This window comes from Pseudopipra pipra, chromosome 24 (genome assembly GCF_036250125.1).
Source record: "Pseudopipra pipra isolate bDixPip1 chromosome 24, bDixPip1.hap1, whole genome shotgun sequence".
NCBI lineage: Eukaryota > Metazoa > Chordata > Aves > Passeriformes > Pipridae > Pseudopipra > Pseudopipra pipra.
The window spans coordinates 3,921,891-3,937,378 of NC_087572.1; the positions used below are offsets into that span (position 1 = coordinate 3,921,891).

The following is a 15,488-nucleotide window of genomic DNA, read 5'->3' on the forward strand; positions in this document are numbered from 1 at the left end:
TTCCCATAGCCCTGGCTTAGTTCAGTTCTTCCTCCCAGTCCAGCCCAGCTCAGCCCCTTCCCTTGACCCAACTCCACTTGGCTTGGCCCTGGCCCTGCTCAGCCCCTTCTCCCAGCCCAGCTCAGCCCCTTCCTGTGGCCCTGGCTTAGCTCAGCTCTTTCTTCCAACCCTGGCCCAGCCCTGCTCGACCCAGCCCAGTCCCTTCTCCTGGTCCTGTCTTAGCTCAGTTCCTTTTCCCAGTTCTGGCCCAGCCCCCTCCTGTGGCCCTGGTTTAGTTCAGGCCTTTCTCCCAGCTCAGCCCCTTGCCTTGGCCCTGTCTCAGCCCTGCCCTGGCCTAGCCCTGTTCCCAGTCCCAGCCCAGTCAAGACCAGCTCAATTCCAGCCCCACTTCCGGGTTCTCCCGCCCCCGCGCTCGAAATCTCGCGAGACCTCCCCCGCGCGTCGCGTCACGCGGGGCCGGGCGGTTGCATCACCGCAGGCCCACTCCCACGTGACGTTAGGCTCCGTCCCGCCTCCCCGCCCTGATTGACGGCACTTCAAACTAATCAGAAGCTGTTGCGGCATGAGTGACGCGGCACGCAACCAATGGGCGGCGGTCGAGGGCGGGGCGGGCCCACGGGGCGGGGCGGCGGGGCCGCGCCTGTCAGCAGGGCGGCGGGATGGCGGCGCTGTACGCCTGCACCAAGTGCCACCAGCGCTTCCCCTTCGAGGCGCTCAGCCAGGGACAGCAGCTCTGCAAGGTCCGGGACTGGGGATGGGACCGGGCGGAGGGTCGGGGGGCTGAGGGGGAGGGCGCTGAGGGGGCTGGGAGGGACGTGGGGGAGGCGGTGTGGGGACCGAGGGGCTGTGAGGGGACTTGGGGGGGCAGTCTGAGTGAAGGAGCTTAGGGGGTTATTTATGAGGGGGCTGATGGGGGAGTCTGGCGAGGGCAGTTTGTCAGGGAATCGTGGAGGGTGGTCTTTGGGGGGCTGTTTGTGAGGGAACTGTGAGGGAGCTGAGGGTGGGGGGTTGTGAGGGAACTGAGAGAGCTTGGGGGGGACAGTTTATGAGTAGGCTGATGGGGGGCGGTCTGTGAGGGGGCTGGGGAGGGCAGCTTGTCAGGGAATTGGAGGGGGTGGTCTATGAGGGAATTGGGGAGGTAGTTTGTGAGGGAGCTGCTGGGAGAGGCTGTCTGTGAGATAGTTGGGGGGGGGCTGAGGGTTTTTACCCCTTGAATCGCTGTTGGTGAGGGAGGGCAGGCAGGGGGTGTTTTTGAGGGGTCTGGGGGCTCTTAGAGGGACTGAGGGTAATTGAGGGGCTGTTTGTGAGGAGGCACTGGGGGTATCTATGGAGACTGGGTAGTTGTGAGGCTATTTGGGGTCTGTGGGGTGGGCGGGGGGGAGTGTAGGTGAGGCCCTGGGAACATCTGGGAGGTTTGGAGGGGCTGGAGCAAGGGGGTAGAGCCTGGGGGCTGTCAGGGGGGTACCTGGGGAGCTGCTGAGAGGAGCTGTTTGTCAGGGGGACCTGAGGGCACTGAAGGCAGTTTGGGGGTGCTGGGGGTGTTTGGAGGGTGTTGGAGTGGGAGTCATGGGGATATTGGGGGGACATGGGGGGCTGTTCCTGAGGAAAGGCCTGGGGGCACCTGAAGGGCTGTTTGTGAGGAAGGCTCTTAGCAAGGAGTGGAGGGTTTGGGGGGTCCTGAGAGGTTTGGGAGCATCTGGGGACACAAATGGGAGATCTGATGTTACCTTGAAAGAAGGAGGTGGGTTTTGGGGCACAGTCTAGGTGGGGAAGAATAAAATCAGGAATGAGATGGGGCAGGAACTGGAGTAATGTGGGATCTCTGGGGCAAAGCAGGTGAGTGTGGGAGAGCCTGAGAGAGCTGTGATGGGAGGAGAGCAGGGCTGGAGGCACTGGGAGCTGCTGGAGGGCAGAGCTGTGAGTAAGTGAGGCAGGATTGTGTGTTCCTGCCCTGGGAGCCCAGGCCACCCCGTGCCCCTGCTCTGGCACAAACAAGCCCCGGTCACGGATCTCAGTTCACTCCTGGCTCACCTGTGACACATCCCTGCCACCCTTCCTTGTCCCTCATGACTAAAGGCAGGAAGGGTTTGGGAGTGGAGGGCAGCAGGAGCTGTGGGATTTGGGGAATGGGAGCGTGGGAGCAGCACTGCACCTCACTGAACACCTGTGTCCTTGCAGGAGTGCCGGATTGCTCACCCCATTGTTAAATGCACTTACTGCAGGACTGAATTCCAGCAGGAAAGGTAAATGCCTGCTGAGCTGGGCAGATCCATGTTTCCTGTGGAGCAGACACACCTGGGTGACTGTAGTGCTTCCACACCTCTGCTGACTGAGCCGTAATTGCTGCCATGGAATACCTGGGGGACCTTTGCCCGCCTTCAAAGGTCTGCTGGGCGAGTCCCAGTGTCTGCAGTGCCCTTGGGTCACACCTTTTGCTTGGGTTTTATTTTTGGTCGGTGCTCAGATGCATCTTCCAGTGAAGGCTCTGGGTGCTTCTGCCCACAAGTTCTCCTCTTACCTGATTTCTGGTACCCAGAACTTCCTTCCTGTCGTGTTTCCTTCAGCTGGGCTTTTGCCTTTTTGCATTTTGACAAGTCAGAGGGAAGACTGGTAAACCCAGAGCCAAGTGGGGTGTTCCTTCCTGTGTTTGCTTGACAAATACACTTCTGTCCTCACCTGCCTTAACCTCATCCTCCAGGATGGTGCTGAATCACTCCTGCTCCCAATTAGTCAGTGATCAAATCCTGTGTTCCTAAGGACAAAAAAACTGGTGTCATCTGGGGATGCCTTAATTAAAAGACACCTCTTAGTGATGCCACTTTTTGGCAACTTTTGCTCAGCCAGATGGGGTTAGGAAGAGCACTTTGATATGTGAGTCCCAGAGATGGAGCAGAGGGGAGGCTGGGATCACACCCAGGGATCCTGGGATTCCCAACCACAGAGGTTTCATTTTCTGTCAGGAAGTGTCAGTGGAATGACCTGCCCTTTGTTTTTTTAACAGCAAAACCAACACAATATGCAAGAAGTGTGCTCAGAACGTGAAGCTCTACGGCACAGTAAGTGATTCACGAGCCTCTCTTCCTTTCATCTCTCTTGTCTTTATCCTGCTGAAATCCCAGAGCAGTTTATGGACTGGCTCTGCTGTAAGAGCATGACTGATCAATACCACAGGTCACTCAAGCGTGAAGCTTTGACTTTTTCTCTTCTTTTAGCACCGAAAAAGAGCAGCTTTGCATCATTTAAGGCCAGGAAATGATCTGTTCGATACCCAGCAGAAACAGCAGTGTGCTTACAGACCGAGATTGCTGCAGGAAGCTGTGATAAATCTTTATTTCCTGCCTGTCTGAAGTCTGAAATAGAGATTTGGATTGGTTCTGTTTGGGTGTTAGACATTTTTCTAAAGATTTCACAGCACTTGGGTGCCATGGATAGATACACCCAGCTGGAGGCCAGGGGTCCAAATGGAGTTATGTCTCTTGGATCAGCGTCATATGAGGAAAGAAAAATTAGAAATTATGGGGAGGAGGGGAAGGAGCAACGCATTAATCAGTTGTTCTTGTTTCTTGAAGCCAAAGCCCTGCCAGTACTGCAACATCATAGCAGCATTTATTGGAAACAAGTGCCAGCGTTGCACCAACTCGGAGAAGAAGTACGGCCCCCCTCACTCGTGTGAGCAGTGCAAGCAGCAGTGTGCCTTCGACAGGAAGGACGACAGGAAGAAGGTCAGTACTGCTGGAAAAGGAGGCTGGAAAGGGGAAAGGGCTCATCACAGTGATCCTCTGCCCACCTCCTTCACGGCTTCTCCAGCATTCCTGATCACACAAGGGGGAATGGCTTCACCTTGACAGAGGGCAGGGTTAGGTGGGATATTGGGGAGGAATTGTTGGCTGGGAGGGTGGGGAGGCCCTGGCACAGGTTGCCCAGAGAAGCTGTGGCTGCCCCATCCCTGGGAGTGTCCAAGGCCAGGTTGGACAGGGCTTGGAGCCACCTGGGATGGTGGAAGGTGTCCCTGCCCTTGGCAGGGGGTGGGACTGGATGGGCTTTAAGGTCCCTTCCACCTCAAACCATTCCATGGTTCCAAAAGGGGTTGTCCCTTGGTTATGGAGTGTTTCTGGGGAGTTGAGCTTTGCTGTGCTTTAGAGCTGTTTAATTTTTAAGCCCCTTCTGGTCCTCTGCCAGACCTACTGAGAAAGATGTCTTAGATTTGTCCCAAGGGGTGGCAGAGGAGCAGAGGCCTCTGAGTGAGAAGTGAGGTGCTGTTTGGGGAGAGGGATTGGGAATGATATTTGGAAGGAGCTGGAACTGTTGTACCTCCACCAGGAAACCCGTCCCATGGCTTCTGCACAGCCTTGGCTTAAACACCCTAAGTGCTCTGTAGGAGGTGTGTATTCCCAATGTTTGTATTCCCAAGGCCTGCTTCCTGCAGACTGTAAACATCTCCTCATTTAGGAGGCTGCTCTGATAATCCCTGTCCTGCTGAGCCTCCTCTTGCTGGTTTGGTGTCCATCCAGGGGATCCTCTTTGAGCCCCTGCTTGTTCATATGTGATCTTAAGCCTGAAGGTGCTTTTTGCCTTCTCTCTATTTGCTTTATGAGCAGGGAAAAAAAGGCCCAAACTCCTTTCTCCCTCCCTTTCCAGGTGGATGGGAAGCTGCTGTGCTGGTTGTGCACGTTGTCCTACAAACGGGTCCTGCAGAAGACCAAAGAGCAGTGCAAGCACCTGAGCAGCTCTTCCCGGGCCAGCCTGCAGGAGAAGGAGCAGTTCAGCAGGCTCAGCAGTGGCAGCCACTACAACAGGTAACCTTGGGGAAGGCTTTGGGCGCTGTCTAAGTGCAGGAGGACCTGGCTAAGCCAGACTTTGCTTGTTTTTAAACCCCACTGTGCTGCAGACTTGTGATCTGACTTGCTGAACTTGTACACAATGGAAGTTGCATTTGTAGAATGTAATGATTAAAATGCAGATTTTTCAGCAGGAGTTCTTCACCCACGTGCTGCTCTGCCTGACTCATTGTTTTCTGATTATTTTTAGTCTCCAGCGACTCTTCAAGGAATGAATTTTTTATCGCTCTTTCTTGCACTGGGAAATATTGTTTTAATGGGATCAAAGTGGGTGGGAATATTTATCTGCCTCTCTCTGTCTTAGACTGAAAGTCATTCAGGTTCTGACATACAATTTCCTCCTTTTTTTCTAGCCAGAAAACCTTATCCACCTCTTCCATTCAGAACGAAATCCCAAAGAAGAAAGCCAAGTTTGACGCCATATCTGCCAATGGTGACAGGTGAGCTTGTTACATGGGGAAATTGTGGGTGGGTGGGCTTGTTTGCTGAGTTTATCTAAGACAGAGTTGTGTGTGAACAGCAGGAAGCTCTTATGCCAGAGCAGGGATCTCGGGCTTTGGGCCCTCGAGGGGCTGCACTAGAACCTGGCAGGCCAGTGTTGCCTGGCATTTAGACACAGGTTGGAAGAGGAAAACAGTACTGAGCACCTGCAGGGTTTGTGCTCCTGCAGAGAGACCCTCGGAGGACAGGAGAGGATCCAGACCCACCTCCCATGTCCCCTCCTGCCTTTGGGGGAGGGACGAGCAACCAGCTTTGCTTGAAAGGTTGTGGACTCCTCATCCCTGCAAGTGTCCAAGGCCAGGCTGGATGGGGCTTGGAGCAACCTGGGCTAGTGGAAGGTGTCCCTGCCCATGGCAGGGGGGTGGAATGAAGTGAGCTTTAAGGTCCCTTGCAACCCAAACCATTCCATGATTCTGTGAGAGCATCCAACCCCATTCTGCTGTCACACTCAGTGCTGGGTCACGTTGTCACCAGCTGCCTGTGCAGCAGGATGGGGGTCACTAGCAGAAACAGGAGATTAAGGTGGATTTGTGTTTTTGTGGTCTTGTACATGCATATTTTCATTCCTGCCTTTCCTCTCTGATTCTCAGCGTTCCTTCCTCTCCCGAGATGCTTTGCCCCCTTATCCAGAGGGCCCCGTCCACGTTGGCGCAGTGGGCTGCTTCCCAACAGGCTCTCGGGGCCCACCATTGTCCTGTTGCTCAAGGCACTGACATCCTGAAGTGAGCTCACCTGTTGTTTTCTCCCCTCCCTCCCTGGGAACTGCCTCACACACGGGAACTCTCCCTCTCCATGGATCTCTTTCTAAACAGCAGGGATTTGGGAGCATGGGCCAGAGCGTAGTTAGTGCCAAAGGGTCTGGTAAAGCCCCTGGTAATTCATCACCACCTGCCTTGAATGTCTCTGAGATCACAGATCAAATCTCTCCTATAGATGCTGTTGACACCTAGTCAGTGTTGATGTCTGAGATGCTCCCATGGGAAATGCCTCATCCCTGGAAGTGTCCAAGGCCAGGTGGGATGGGGCTTGGAGCAACCTGCACTAGTGGAAGGTGTCCCTGCCCATGGCAGGGGGGTGGAACGAGATCTTCTTTTAAGTCCCTTCCAACCCAAACCATTCCAGGATTCCATAAAATAGACCTCCAGTGATTTTGTAGGGCAGTGGCTCCCACAGAGTGGTCTACAAGACCATTTACCACCTGAGCAGTGTCGTAACTAAAAAGTTGAAAAAATTTAAGGATTAAATATAGCTTGGGAGCCGTGGCTGAGCACAAAGGGGTCAGAATTCATCTCCCTTCAGCACTGCTGGAGCCAAAGGAGAGGCTGGACACAGGTTGCAGGTAGAACTGGGGCAGCCCTTCAGTCCTGCTGCAGCTTTCCCTCTAGAGAGGCTGTAGGACAGCACCAAGTGTTTTTATCTCCCCATTAAATCCTGGGCTGAGATCTCATAACTCCCTGTAACAGCCCTGCTGGCTTAAAAACACCCAAACCCTGAAATGTCCAGTGCTCTGGGGTTGCTCAAGCCATTCCTTTAGAAAACAGGAGCAATCAAGTGCCTCCTTCCTGCTCTCGTGTCAGATGTTGTCAGTCTGGCTCCTGCCAAGGCTGTGGGCCTTGCTACAGACTTTTTTTTTTTTTTGATGAATCCCAGTAACAAACTGAGTGTAAATTTAGCAACTAAAGAGCTCCAGCAACGTGCTGCAGAAAAGGCAAGAGCTGCAGCTGCCTTAAATAGACACATGTGTCTTGAGTGGAATAATAATGGGGGTTCATTGAATGGGGTTTTGGAGTTCCTGAGGTTGTTTTTTTTTTTTTTTTTTGTGAGGATGAACCCCTAAAACCCTCCCCATTTACAGTATTTTCTGTAAGATTGTCCTCCCCAGAGTCAGCCTGGAGTTTGGGGCAGAGCCTGGGCGTGGGGTTGGGGTCTGCAGCAGCACAGTCAGGAGTGGGGTGACACAACCAGCACCTCCTCACTGCTCAGAGCAGCCCCACCTTCCTGTGCAGTGTCTCCTGGCTCCAGCCAAACCTCTGGTGCAGCCTCACCTGGGCAAAATTTGGGCATGTTTGAGCTCAGTTGACTTTGGCAACACCTCCAACAAGGTCCAGCTTATCTGAAATCGTCGCTCCTGTTTGGATACTGTAGGAATTCCTTTACTGTGTCTTACAGAATTCTCTCTGCATGTGTTTGCTTACATATTTTGGGTGGCTCTTGCTCCCAATGGCTGTGACTGTGGGGACAGGGCGATTCCCAACAGTCATTTAAAGGGTGGTGTTGAATGGTTTGTCCTGGGGGAGCTCTGGGAGGAGCAAATAGCTCTGACCCTGCTGCGGGGGCGGTGGTTTTCCCTCACAGTGCTCTCAGCACATCTTGCAGCAGACTCGGCCTTACTAATCCTTACTAATCCTGCCCCTCAGTCCTGCTCTGGCTTCACCTCCAGCCTCTGGAGCTCTCCTGGTCCTCATTTGGGCAGTTTTGATGTCCCCAGCCTCTCTTGTTTTCACACTGCAGGCTCTGCAGAGGGAACAGGCTGTGGCCCCTTCTCCTCTCACTGCAAACAAGGTGCTAAATTGGGCTTTTAACACCAGACAGCGACAGCTGGGGGAGGGCAGCGGTGCCTGAGGGTGCTCAGCAGCAGAGTTGCCTTGTAAAAGGGTCCTCATTTTGCATAGAAAAGGTTCTCATTTGCATAGAAGAGTCCTGGCTTTAAAAAGATTAAAACTGTGGGACTTGGGCTGAACTGCACCAGCTTTTGGGGTGGTGGGGGGAGTGTGGGTCCAGATGCTGGTCCTTTGGCCTGGATGGAGTTTTGCATGTGAGAGATGTTTTTCTTGGAATCCCAGAATGGTTTGGGTTGGAAGGAACATTAAAGCTCATCTCATTCCACCCCCCTGCCATGGGCAGGGACCCCTTCCACTAGCCCAGGTTGCTCCAACCTGGCCTTGGACACTTCCAGGGATGGGGAGAATTTCTTCTCAATATCCCATCTCACCCTGCCCTCTGGCAGTGGGAAGCCATTCCCTGTGTCCTGTCCTTCCATCCCTTGTCCCCAGTCCCTCTCCAGCTCTCCTGGAGCCCCTTTAGGCACTGGAAGGGGCTCCAAGGCCTCCCTGGAGCCTTCTCTTCTCCAGGTGAACATTCCCAGCTCTCCCAGCCTGGCTCCAGGGCAGAGGGGCTCCAGCCCTTGGAGCATCTCTGTGGCCTCTGAACTCGCTCCAGCAGCTCCAGGCCCTCCTGGTGTTGGGGGCCCAGGGCTGGCTGCTGTTTTCTAGGTGGTTTTTGTCTGAGGTGAAACCTGGATGCTGGTTCCATGCCTGATCTGTGCCTCTTCAGCCAGCCTGACTTGAATAGCAAAATCCTTAAGCTTGGCATTTGCTTTGCCTAATTTCAGCCATTTAACAGGTGTGGAGTTTAAGGCAGTCAATTTGGTTTCTGTTCCAGTCAATAGAGAGGCAGGTGCCTTTGGAACAGCTCCATTTTTGTCCTCTGTCTGCACTGAAAACAACGGGAGCTCATCAATTCCCCTTTAATTAGCAACGTGCATTTTCGGCTGTTTGAACAGGGGGAGCACATGCCCCCCGACCTATCCCAAGGGGCAGGGATGCTGAATTTATTTGTATAGAGGATATGGATCTTTTTTTTTTTTTTTTGCTTGGTTGTTTTAGTTCTTGATCTGTTTTTTAAAGGAATGAAGTGACTTGCATTTGGCAGTTTTCCTTCCAGTTTTGGAGTCTCAGGCTGCTCCCTTAAAGACAGAGGAACCTTTCATTTGTCAGCCTTCAAAAAATATAAAAGAAGAGGGAATCAAAAAAAAAAGCTGCTTTTTTAATTAGCACCTTGACATATTTGAGGGGGCATTTTGCAGCAACTGGACAGGAAAGTACCTGCCTGATATTTATTTATACTTTATCTTCCCCCCCACCCCCAGCAGGGGATCCCTGATAACTCCAAGCCCTCGTTCCCAGCTGGTGGGTGCTCTGTGGAAGGTTGGTGTCCCTCCTGTCCCTTCTCCCCACTGGGTGGCAGGGCTGGCTCTCACCTTCCCTGCTCCACGACGACGTGCTGGGCAGCAGGAGCTGCCAAGCAGGGAATTTTTCCTGCTGGAGCTGCTCAGGGAAATGGGAGCATCTCCCAGCACTCTTTATCCCCCCAGGGCACAGCAGGAGGGAAGCGTGCCTGGGCAAAGGAATGGTGTGTCAAGGGATTGTTTTTAGCCAGAGGGAATGGTGAGGGAGCCTTTTTTTCTCCGTGGAGGCTGGGGTTTTTTTGATTTCTCCCTCTCCTCCCCAGCATATTTGCACTGAGTGGGAAATTAAAGCTGCTGTTGGTAACGTGCTTGCACACAGGAAGGTGATGGAGCTCCCACCATCATCCTGCACAGCCTGCACTTGGGAAAACTACTCGGGAACAGTTTTAAAATGGATCCAGCGTGCCCAGAGTGCTGCCACATCTCGGTGTGGGCTCTGCTGTCAGCATGTTTTAGCCGTGCCAGGCTCCTCCACCACGGGCTGTCTCCTGCAGCCCCTCAGCCCCGAGTTTTCCTTTGCCAAGCTTTCTTTCCCAGCGCCTCAGGGCCATCCTCTGACTCTCAGATCTGGGAAGCTGCCTCTGCTTAGTTCCCCTCTGTAGATCCCCAGCACAGTGGGGGAAGGAGCCTTTCTCCTGCCACATCCTCACTAACGAGTCCAGTCAAAGCAGGCTGTGCTTTTAATTAGGAAATGGATCGTTTCCAGGCGCTAGAGGAGACCCCGTGTGAGGTGAGCAGTGGGTACTCTCTGCCTTGGTGGGGAACTGAAAGCTCAGAGGTGGAAACATCCTTGAGAGAGGCAGAATTTTGGGTTCAGACCGTGCCTTCCACACGTGCCTGCCACACCCTGCTGCAGCTCCCAGCTTTAGAGCTCAGTGATGACCTACTCTGGAGGCTTTAAAAAAAAAAAAGAGTCAGGCTCCAGGTGACCCTGGCGATTTATCTTTATTTATCTGATAACAGCCAGACCTGAAGTCCATCTTCTAGGTTAGGCTTTGTTGTCTTACTGCTGCTCAGTTTTTATACAGCAATTTCAGGTGTGTGTGGCTGGGAGTGCACTGCCCTCTTAGCACCAGGAGATAAAAAACAGCCTTAGGGGTGGAACAGAGGGCAGGGAAAAATCGGGTGAGCTCCCTGGGCCTCTGGCTGCAGCTTGTGGTATCTTATGATCCAGAATATTCCTGCAGCACAGGACTGTGTGTGGCTGCCCCGGGTCACTGGGTGTCTCGTAGGGAGGTTTGTGATTTACCAGTCCAGATAAGTTCCCAGCTGGTTGCTTATGATTAGAGACCTGGTGGTGTACAGGTGATGTGCTCAGCTATTTCTCTGTCTTCCCAGAGAGTTTTTCCTGCTCTGAGATAATGAAGCTTCTCCCTAAATTGCTTTACCGTGGCAGAACCAAAATACAAAGTCCAGCATGTTTTTTACCCCTTTTTCCTGCTGAGGACAGTGCTGACTTCAATTTAGCTGTTCCCTTTGCTCTGTTTGTTGAACTTGGGCGTTATTTGTTTCTCTTTCATGTCCCCTCCCTGCCAGAATGTTTGTTTACATTCAGTGGGAAGTTCTGCGGTGCATCCAAGGACTGCCTGTGAGCAAAGGAGTTCCAGAGGGATCATAAAAGTTTCAGTATTTCTCTGATTGCTGTCTTCAGCTCTTTGGTTTGAAAAAAGGATCCTGAAGGATCCTGAAACGATTCCCATCCGAATGCATCCGTGGGAGTTTCCCCTGACTCAGTGGAAATGAGGGTTGTGCTGAGAGCCTCTCCCTGTTCTTTTTGCTGCAGCTTTTCCCCAGACCTCGCCCTGGACTCCCCTGGCACCGACCACTTTGTCATCATTGCCCAGCTGAAGGAGGAAGTGGCTACTTTAAAAAAGATGCTGCACCAGAAGGATCAGATGATTCTGGAGAAGGAGAAGAAGGTACAGCCCTTGGCTTGCTTCCCCCCCAGCAGGCTGGAATGTTCTCACAGATCACACTCCAAGACACAGCCTGGCTTTTTATCTTGGAGTGAGCAAGAGCATGTCTGGCTGTTTGCAGGCTGTCTCCTGTCCAAAGCCAAGAGGCTCTCTGGACCCACCCAGGAGATCTCATTTCATAAAGGGTCACTTCCTGACCACTCTCTTGGAGACCTCTGTGTGTGGGCAAGACTGGGAGTGAACATGCTGCTCCTTGCAGTCCCTGTGCTGCTCAGGGACACGGTTCTGGTGTGGCTGCACTCCCCCAGCACGTCTCTGACCTCAGCCAGTCTCACACACCTTCTGCAGAGGTGTTTTCCGTGGCAGGGAGCGTCTGGGGGGAGGGAATTCATTGCCTCTTCCAGCTCCCTTGCTCCTTCCTGGTTTCTCCCCAGATCACGGAGCTGAAAGCCGACCTGCAGTACCAGGAATCACAGATGAGGGCAAAGATGAACCAGATGGAGAAGACACACAAGGAGGTCATGGAGCAGTTACAGGTGACACACTCTTGGGTCAATTTGCTGGGCTGTGCTTTATCTGGGAGTGACTGAGGACACTCCTGATCACAACACCCCGTGAGCTCCTGCACACACGGCTCTGTTAATCCTTCTCATCCCTATCCTACAGCCTCTACACTGCATTCCAACCTCCATTTCACACTTACTGTGTTGTAAAGTGCTGTGTTGTGTCCCTCATGGACTAGACTGAAACCATCAGACTCATTTTACCTATTGCCAAAATCAGGTTTGAACTTGTTTTTCCAGCCTGCAGAACTTTTTGTGAGCTCCCTGCACCTCTAAATCGCCTCCTTGTGATTGGTGTGACCAGTAAGGAGGGAGAACAAAGGAACAATTGGCAGTTCCTTTAGCCCTGTATCTCTCTAGTCCAAATAAAGAAGTCCCTGAGCTGGAGGGAACAGGGAGAGCAGGATTTTTGCCAGGGCCGTGGAGACAACAGCGATTATCAGCGTGAATAGCCTGAGCCATCGAAGGGATCAGGTCAAAGGGGGAGAAATCAGACAGAGAAATGAACTTTGCACCCTTTAATTACTCTGGGTATATAAAGATCTAAAGCCCCAGCGATGAGAGGTGGGAGGGGATGAGACAAAAGGCTTCTGTTGCCTTTGAGGAAAGAGCCCCTCCTCCATCCAGCATTCCCGGGGAAGTATCCCAGTGCAGGGCAGGTTTTGGAGCCTCCAGCTGTCAGAGTGCTGGTGCCTGTGATATCCCCTTGACCATGCTCATCCTTCTGCCTGGCTGAAGGCTGGAACATCTGTGTGTGGTGTGGAGAGGGCTGGCTGTGCTTCCTGCTCCCTGTGAGGGAGGAGAAGGAAGCATCAGCTCCAGGAGCAGTTGTGTCCCAGCCACCTGCCTCTCCTGGGGATTTCCATGTTGGGCTCAGCTCTGGCTGGGACTGCCCTGATCTCTGGTGTCCAAGTGTTTTCTGCTGGTATTGGCTGGGGCTCTGGAAGTTTCACTGATTCCAGAATAAAAGCTCAAATCCTCTCAGAGTGTACTGTAGGTGCCTTGAATTGTTCATATGGATCCTTTTCTGACCAGGCTCTCAGGTTTTAATATTTTATCTTTGTCCTTTCGGGGGGGGCTGGGATGGGAGAGCCCCTTCTAGGTGGTCAGAGGTGAGCTCAACATCTGCCTCCTTTTCCACCTCTGTGCAGGATGCCAGCAGCTCCTGCCCAGGCAATTCTGGGAACCCAAGAGCTGCTGCTGATCCATACCCTTAAACACCCCTTTTCCCTGTTCCCAGGCCAAGAACAGAGAACTCCTGAAGCAAGCGGCTGCCCTGTCGAAAGGCAAAAAGCCGGAGAAGTCGGGAGCAATAACCTCCCCTTAAAGCCAACCCCCCAGTCTGGGAGCTTTCCCCAGCATTAGCCAAGGAGTCTGGGAGACCTGCTGGATCCCTGGAAGCCAAAACCTCCGTGTTGTCACTGTCCCACTGCCGTGGACTCCATGGGAATTCCTGATGTGTGTTGCCTTCCGACAGCATGCTCGAGCGTGGCCGGTTTCCATCCACAGGGAGAGGTCCCAGGCCTTCCTAAATGCCCCCTGAAGTACTGTTTTCTGGGAGAAATCTTTCCCTAGCCAGTTGCTACCACTGCCAGCCCTTTCCATGAGCAAACAGGAACCTGCTGCATTAGGGGCTCCTTGCTGGTTCCCAGCCTGCTGCTGCGAGGGAATTGCTGTGGCCAGTTGTTCGCAGATAAAGCGGGAGCTGGGTGTGGTGGGAGCTGGATTCTTTTTTCCCCTTGAACTGTTCCCTCTTCAAAAGGGAGCCGAGAACTCACCAGCCCAACAGATGTTCCTGGGAGGTTGTGCCACTGCTGACAAACGGTTGATCCAGTTTTTTTTGAAGATGCTTCCAAAATGGGGGCTGTGTATTTATCTTGGAAGATTTTTTTGTGTGTGTTTTGTTTTGGATTTTTTTTCTTCTTCTTCTTTTCTCTGTCAACTCGACAGACCAAACTGCCTGGTTTTGTGTTTCCTTGTTTTTCTGATGAGAGCTTTTGGGTTGGGAGCCAGAGTGGAACGATACAGCCCCAAACCCATCCCAAATTCCCCCCACCAGCGCCCTGGTTACGTGGTGACCTTTGGGGCTTCGATGACTTCTGCAGCTTGGTGTGATCCCTCTTCTCCCCCCTTTCCCTGCCCCTTCCAGATGCAGGGGCCAGCTTGGCTCCAGGAAAGCACTTACTCAGGCAGCCACCTGAGCCAGGGAGTGGGTTTTTTGCGGGGGGGGGGGGCTCTCCAGGGATTTTTCTCACTGCTGATTCCAAACCAGCAGGATCAAAGGGCTATGAGAGTTCCCTGTACCAGGGATGTGCTGCCCCAAAACAGCACAGCCACCACTGACCCTTCCAGCCAGGCCAGGGCCCCCCAGGCGCCTCTTTTGGTGGAAAAAAGGCACTTGGAGGGGAAGCTCCAGGCTGGCAGGAGCTCCTTGGCATCCCGAAATCCGGGCAGGGGGTGGAGAAACATCTCAGGGCTTGGAGACCCCCGAGCAGGGAGTGAAGGCAGGTAAGAGAACTCATCCTGTTGCTGCAGGGCGGCCGCTCCGTCAGGGCTTTGATGAAGCTTTTAAACAGAGCTCGTGATTATTATTTTTTTTTTTCACCCTCTTGTGGGTTGTTTTTTTTTTTTATTTGTTACTAAAGTTGATTTTACTCAAAAGGCACTTTTTTGGGATGATGTTGGCTTCTGGCACGGAAGGAGCACGTTTTCATTGGACACTGCCATGTAGTTTTTTTTCTTCTTTTTGTTTTTTGGTTGGTTTTTTTTTTTAATGTTTTTTCTAAGAGACCTCTGACGTGAAAACAAGCAAAACCAGAACTTGTCACACTTTGCTGAGAGCGTGACAGCAGGAAAAAAAACTCACCCAATTTTATACTTTTTAGAAAAAACCGAGGTGCACTGGGGGGAGTTTTTGTTTGGGTTTTTTTTAAGGGGGAGGGAGGGGGGGCTTCGCTTTTTTTTTTTTCCCCACTTCCCCTCGAGACACAGAAATTTTAAAAAAAAACAAAAACCAAAAAAAAAAAACAACAAGGAGGGAGAGAGGGCCCTGTAAATACTGTTCCCTGGGGGTTTTTAATCGTGAGGAGTCGCTCTCCCGCCGTGGTGTAGCTGATTTGTAGCACCCAAACATCGTTTCTTTGTATGTTTGTAACAACCCGGATTTTCGAGGGACGCTTGGATTTGTACAAACTGACACCTGTAAAAGTGGTTTAAAAAAAAAAACAAAAACAAAACAAAACAAACAAAAAAAAAACAAACACCAAACCCCTTCATCTGCTGCTTGGAATTTCTGTTTGCTTTTAAAAAAAAAAAACAAAACCAAAAAGAAAGGAAAACCAAAACAACCCAAGCACCTTTTCCCCTGCCTGCAGCTGATTTATCTGGGAAGGAGTCGGCATTTTCCCATTGTTTGCTTTGCTCCTACTTTTCTTTCTATCTTTAAATCCTCCCATCAAGCCTGTTGCTAGGAGCCCTGTTACTTGGTTACATCCAGCTTCCCAGGACCCATCCAGCTGTATCCAAGATTTATTCCCTGTTTTCTTCCCCAGAACACACAAAGACAGAGCGGGGAAACAATAGCAGGAAAAACAAAATGTGAGGATAAGGGAGTTGTTTCTTTTTAAGACCTGAGGTGAGTGAA

The 15,488-nt window shown here is 52.2% G+C and overlaps 1 protein-coding gene across 3 annotated transcripts; it reads left to right on the top strand.

Annotated features, from left to right (window-relative positions):
• Positions 1-601: 601 nt before the first annotated feature.
• Positions 602-15,120, top strand: FAM76A (family with sequence similarity 76 member A). 3 transcript variants are annotated; one of them, XM_064635366.1, is made up of 10 exons: positions 602-740; positions 2,179-2,243; positions 3,002-3,056; positions 3,570-3,722; positions 4,639-4,796; positions 5,192-5,278; positions 5,930-6,061; positions 11,150-11,285; positions 11,717-11,818; positions 12,086-12,270. In XM_064635366.1, exons 1-10 carry the CDS (start codon positions 660-662, stop codon positions 12,119-12,121), a joined length of 1,005 nt encoding a protein of 334 aa, XP_064491436.1. In that variant the 5' UTR covers positions 602-659; the 3' UTR covers positions 12,122-12,270. The 3 variants fall into 3 exon arrangements, with proteins under 3 accessions (XP_064491436.1, XP_064491434.1, XP_064491437.1); XM_064635364.1 differs by lacking the exon at positions 12,086-12,270 and adding an exon at positions 13,086-13,728 and having other exon boundaries at positions 603-740; XM_064635367.1 differs by lacking the exons at positions 5,930-6,061; positions 12,086-12,270 and adding an exon at positions 13,086-15,120 and having other exon boundaries at positions 603-740.
• Positions 15,121-15,488: the final 368 nt, after the last annotated feature.

Bases quoted from the DNA above. Each gene is read 5' to 3' on its own strand.
- FAM76A (XM_064635364.1), top strand. From the start codon at position 660: ATGGCGGCGCTGTACGCCTGCACCAAGTGCCACCAGCGCTTCCCCTTC. The intron at 5,279-5,929 runs GTGAGCTTGTTA...TCTGATTCTCAG, and splicing joins ATATCTGCCAATGGTGACAG to CGTTCCTTCCTCTCCCGAGA. The intron at 6,062-11,149 runs GTGAGCTCACCT...TTTTTGCTGCAG, and splicing joins CAAGGCACTGACATCCTGAA to CTTTTCCCCAGACCTCGCCC.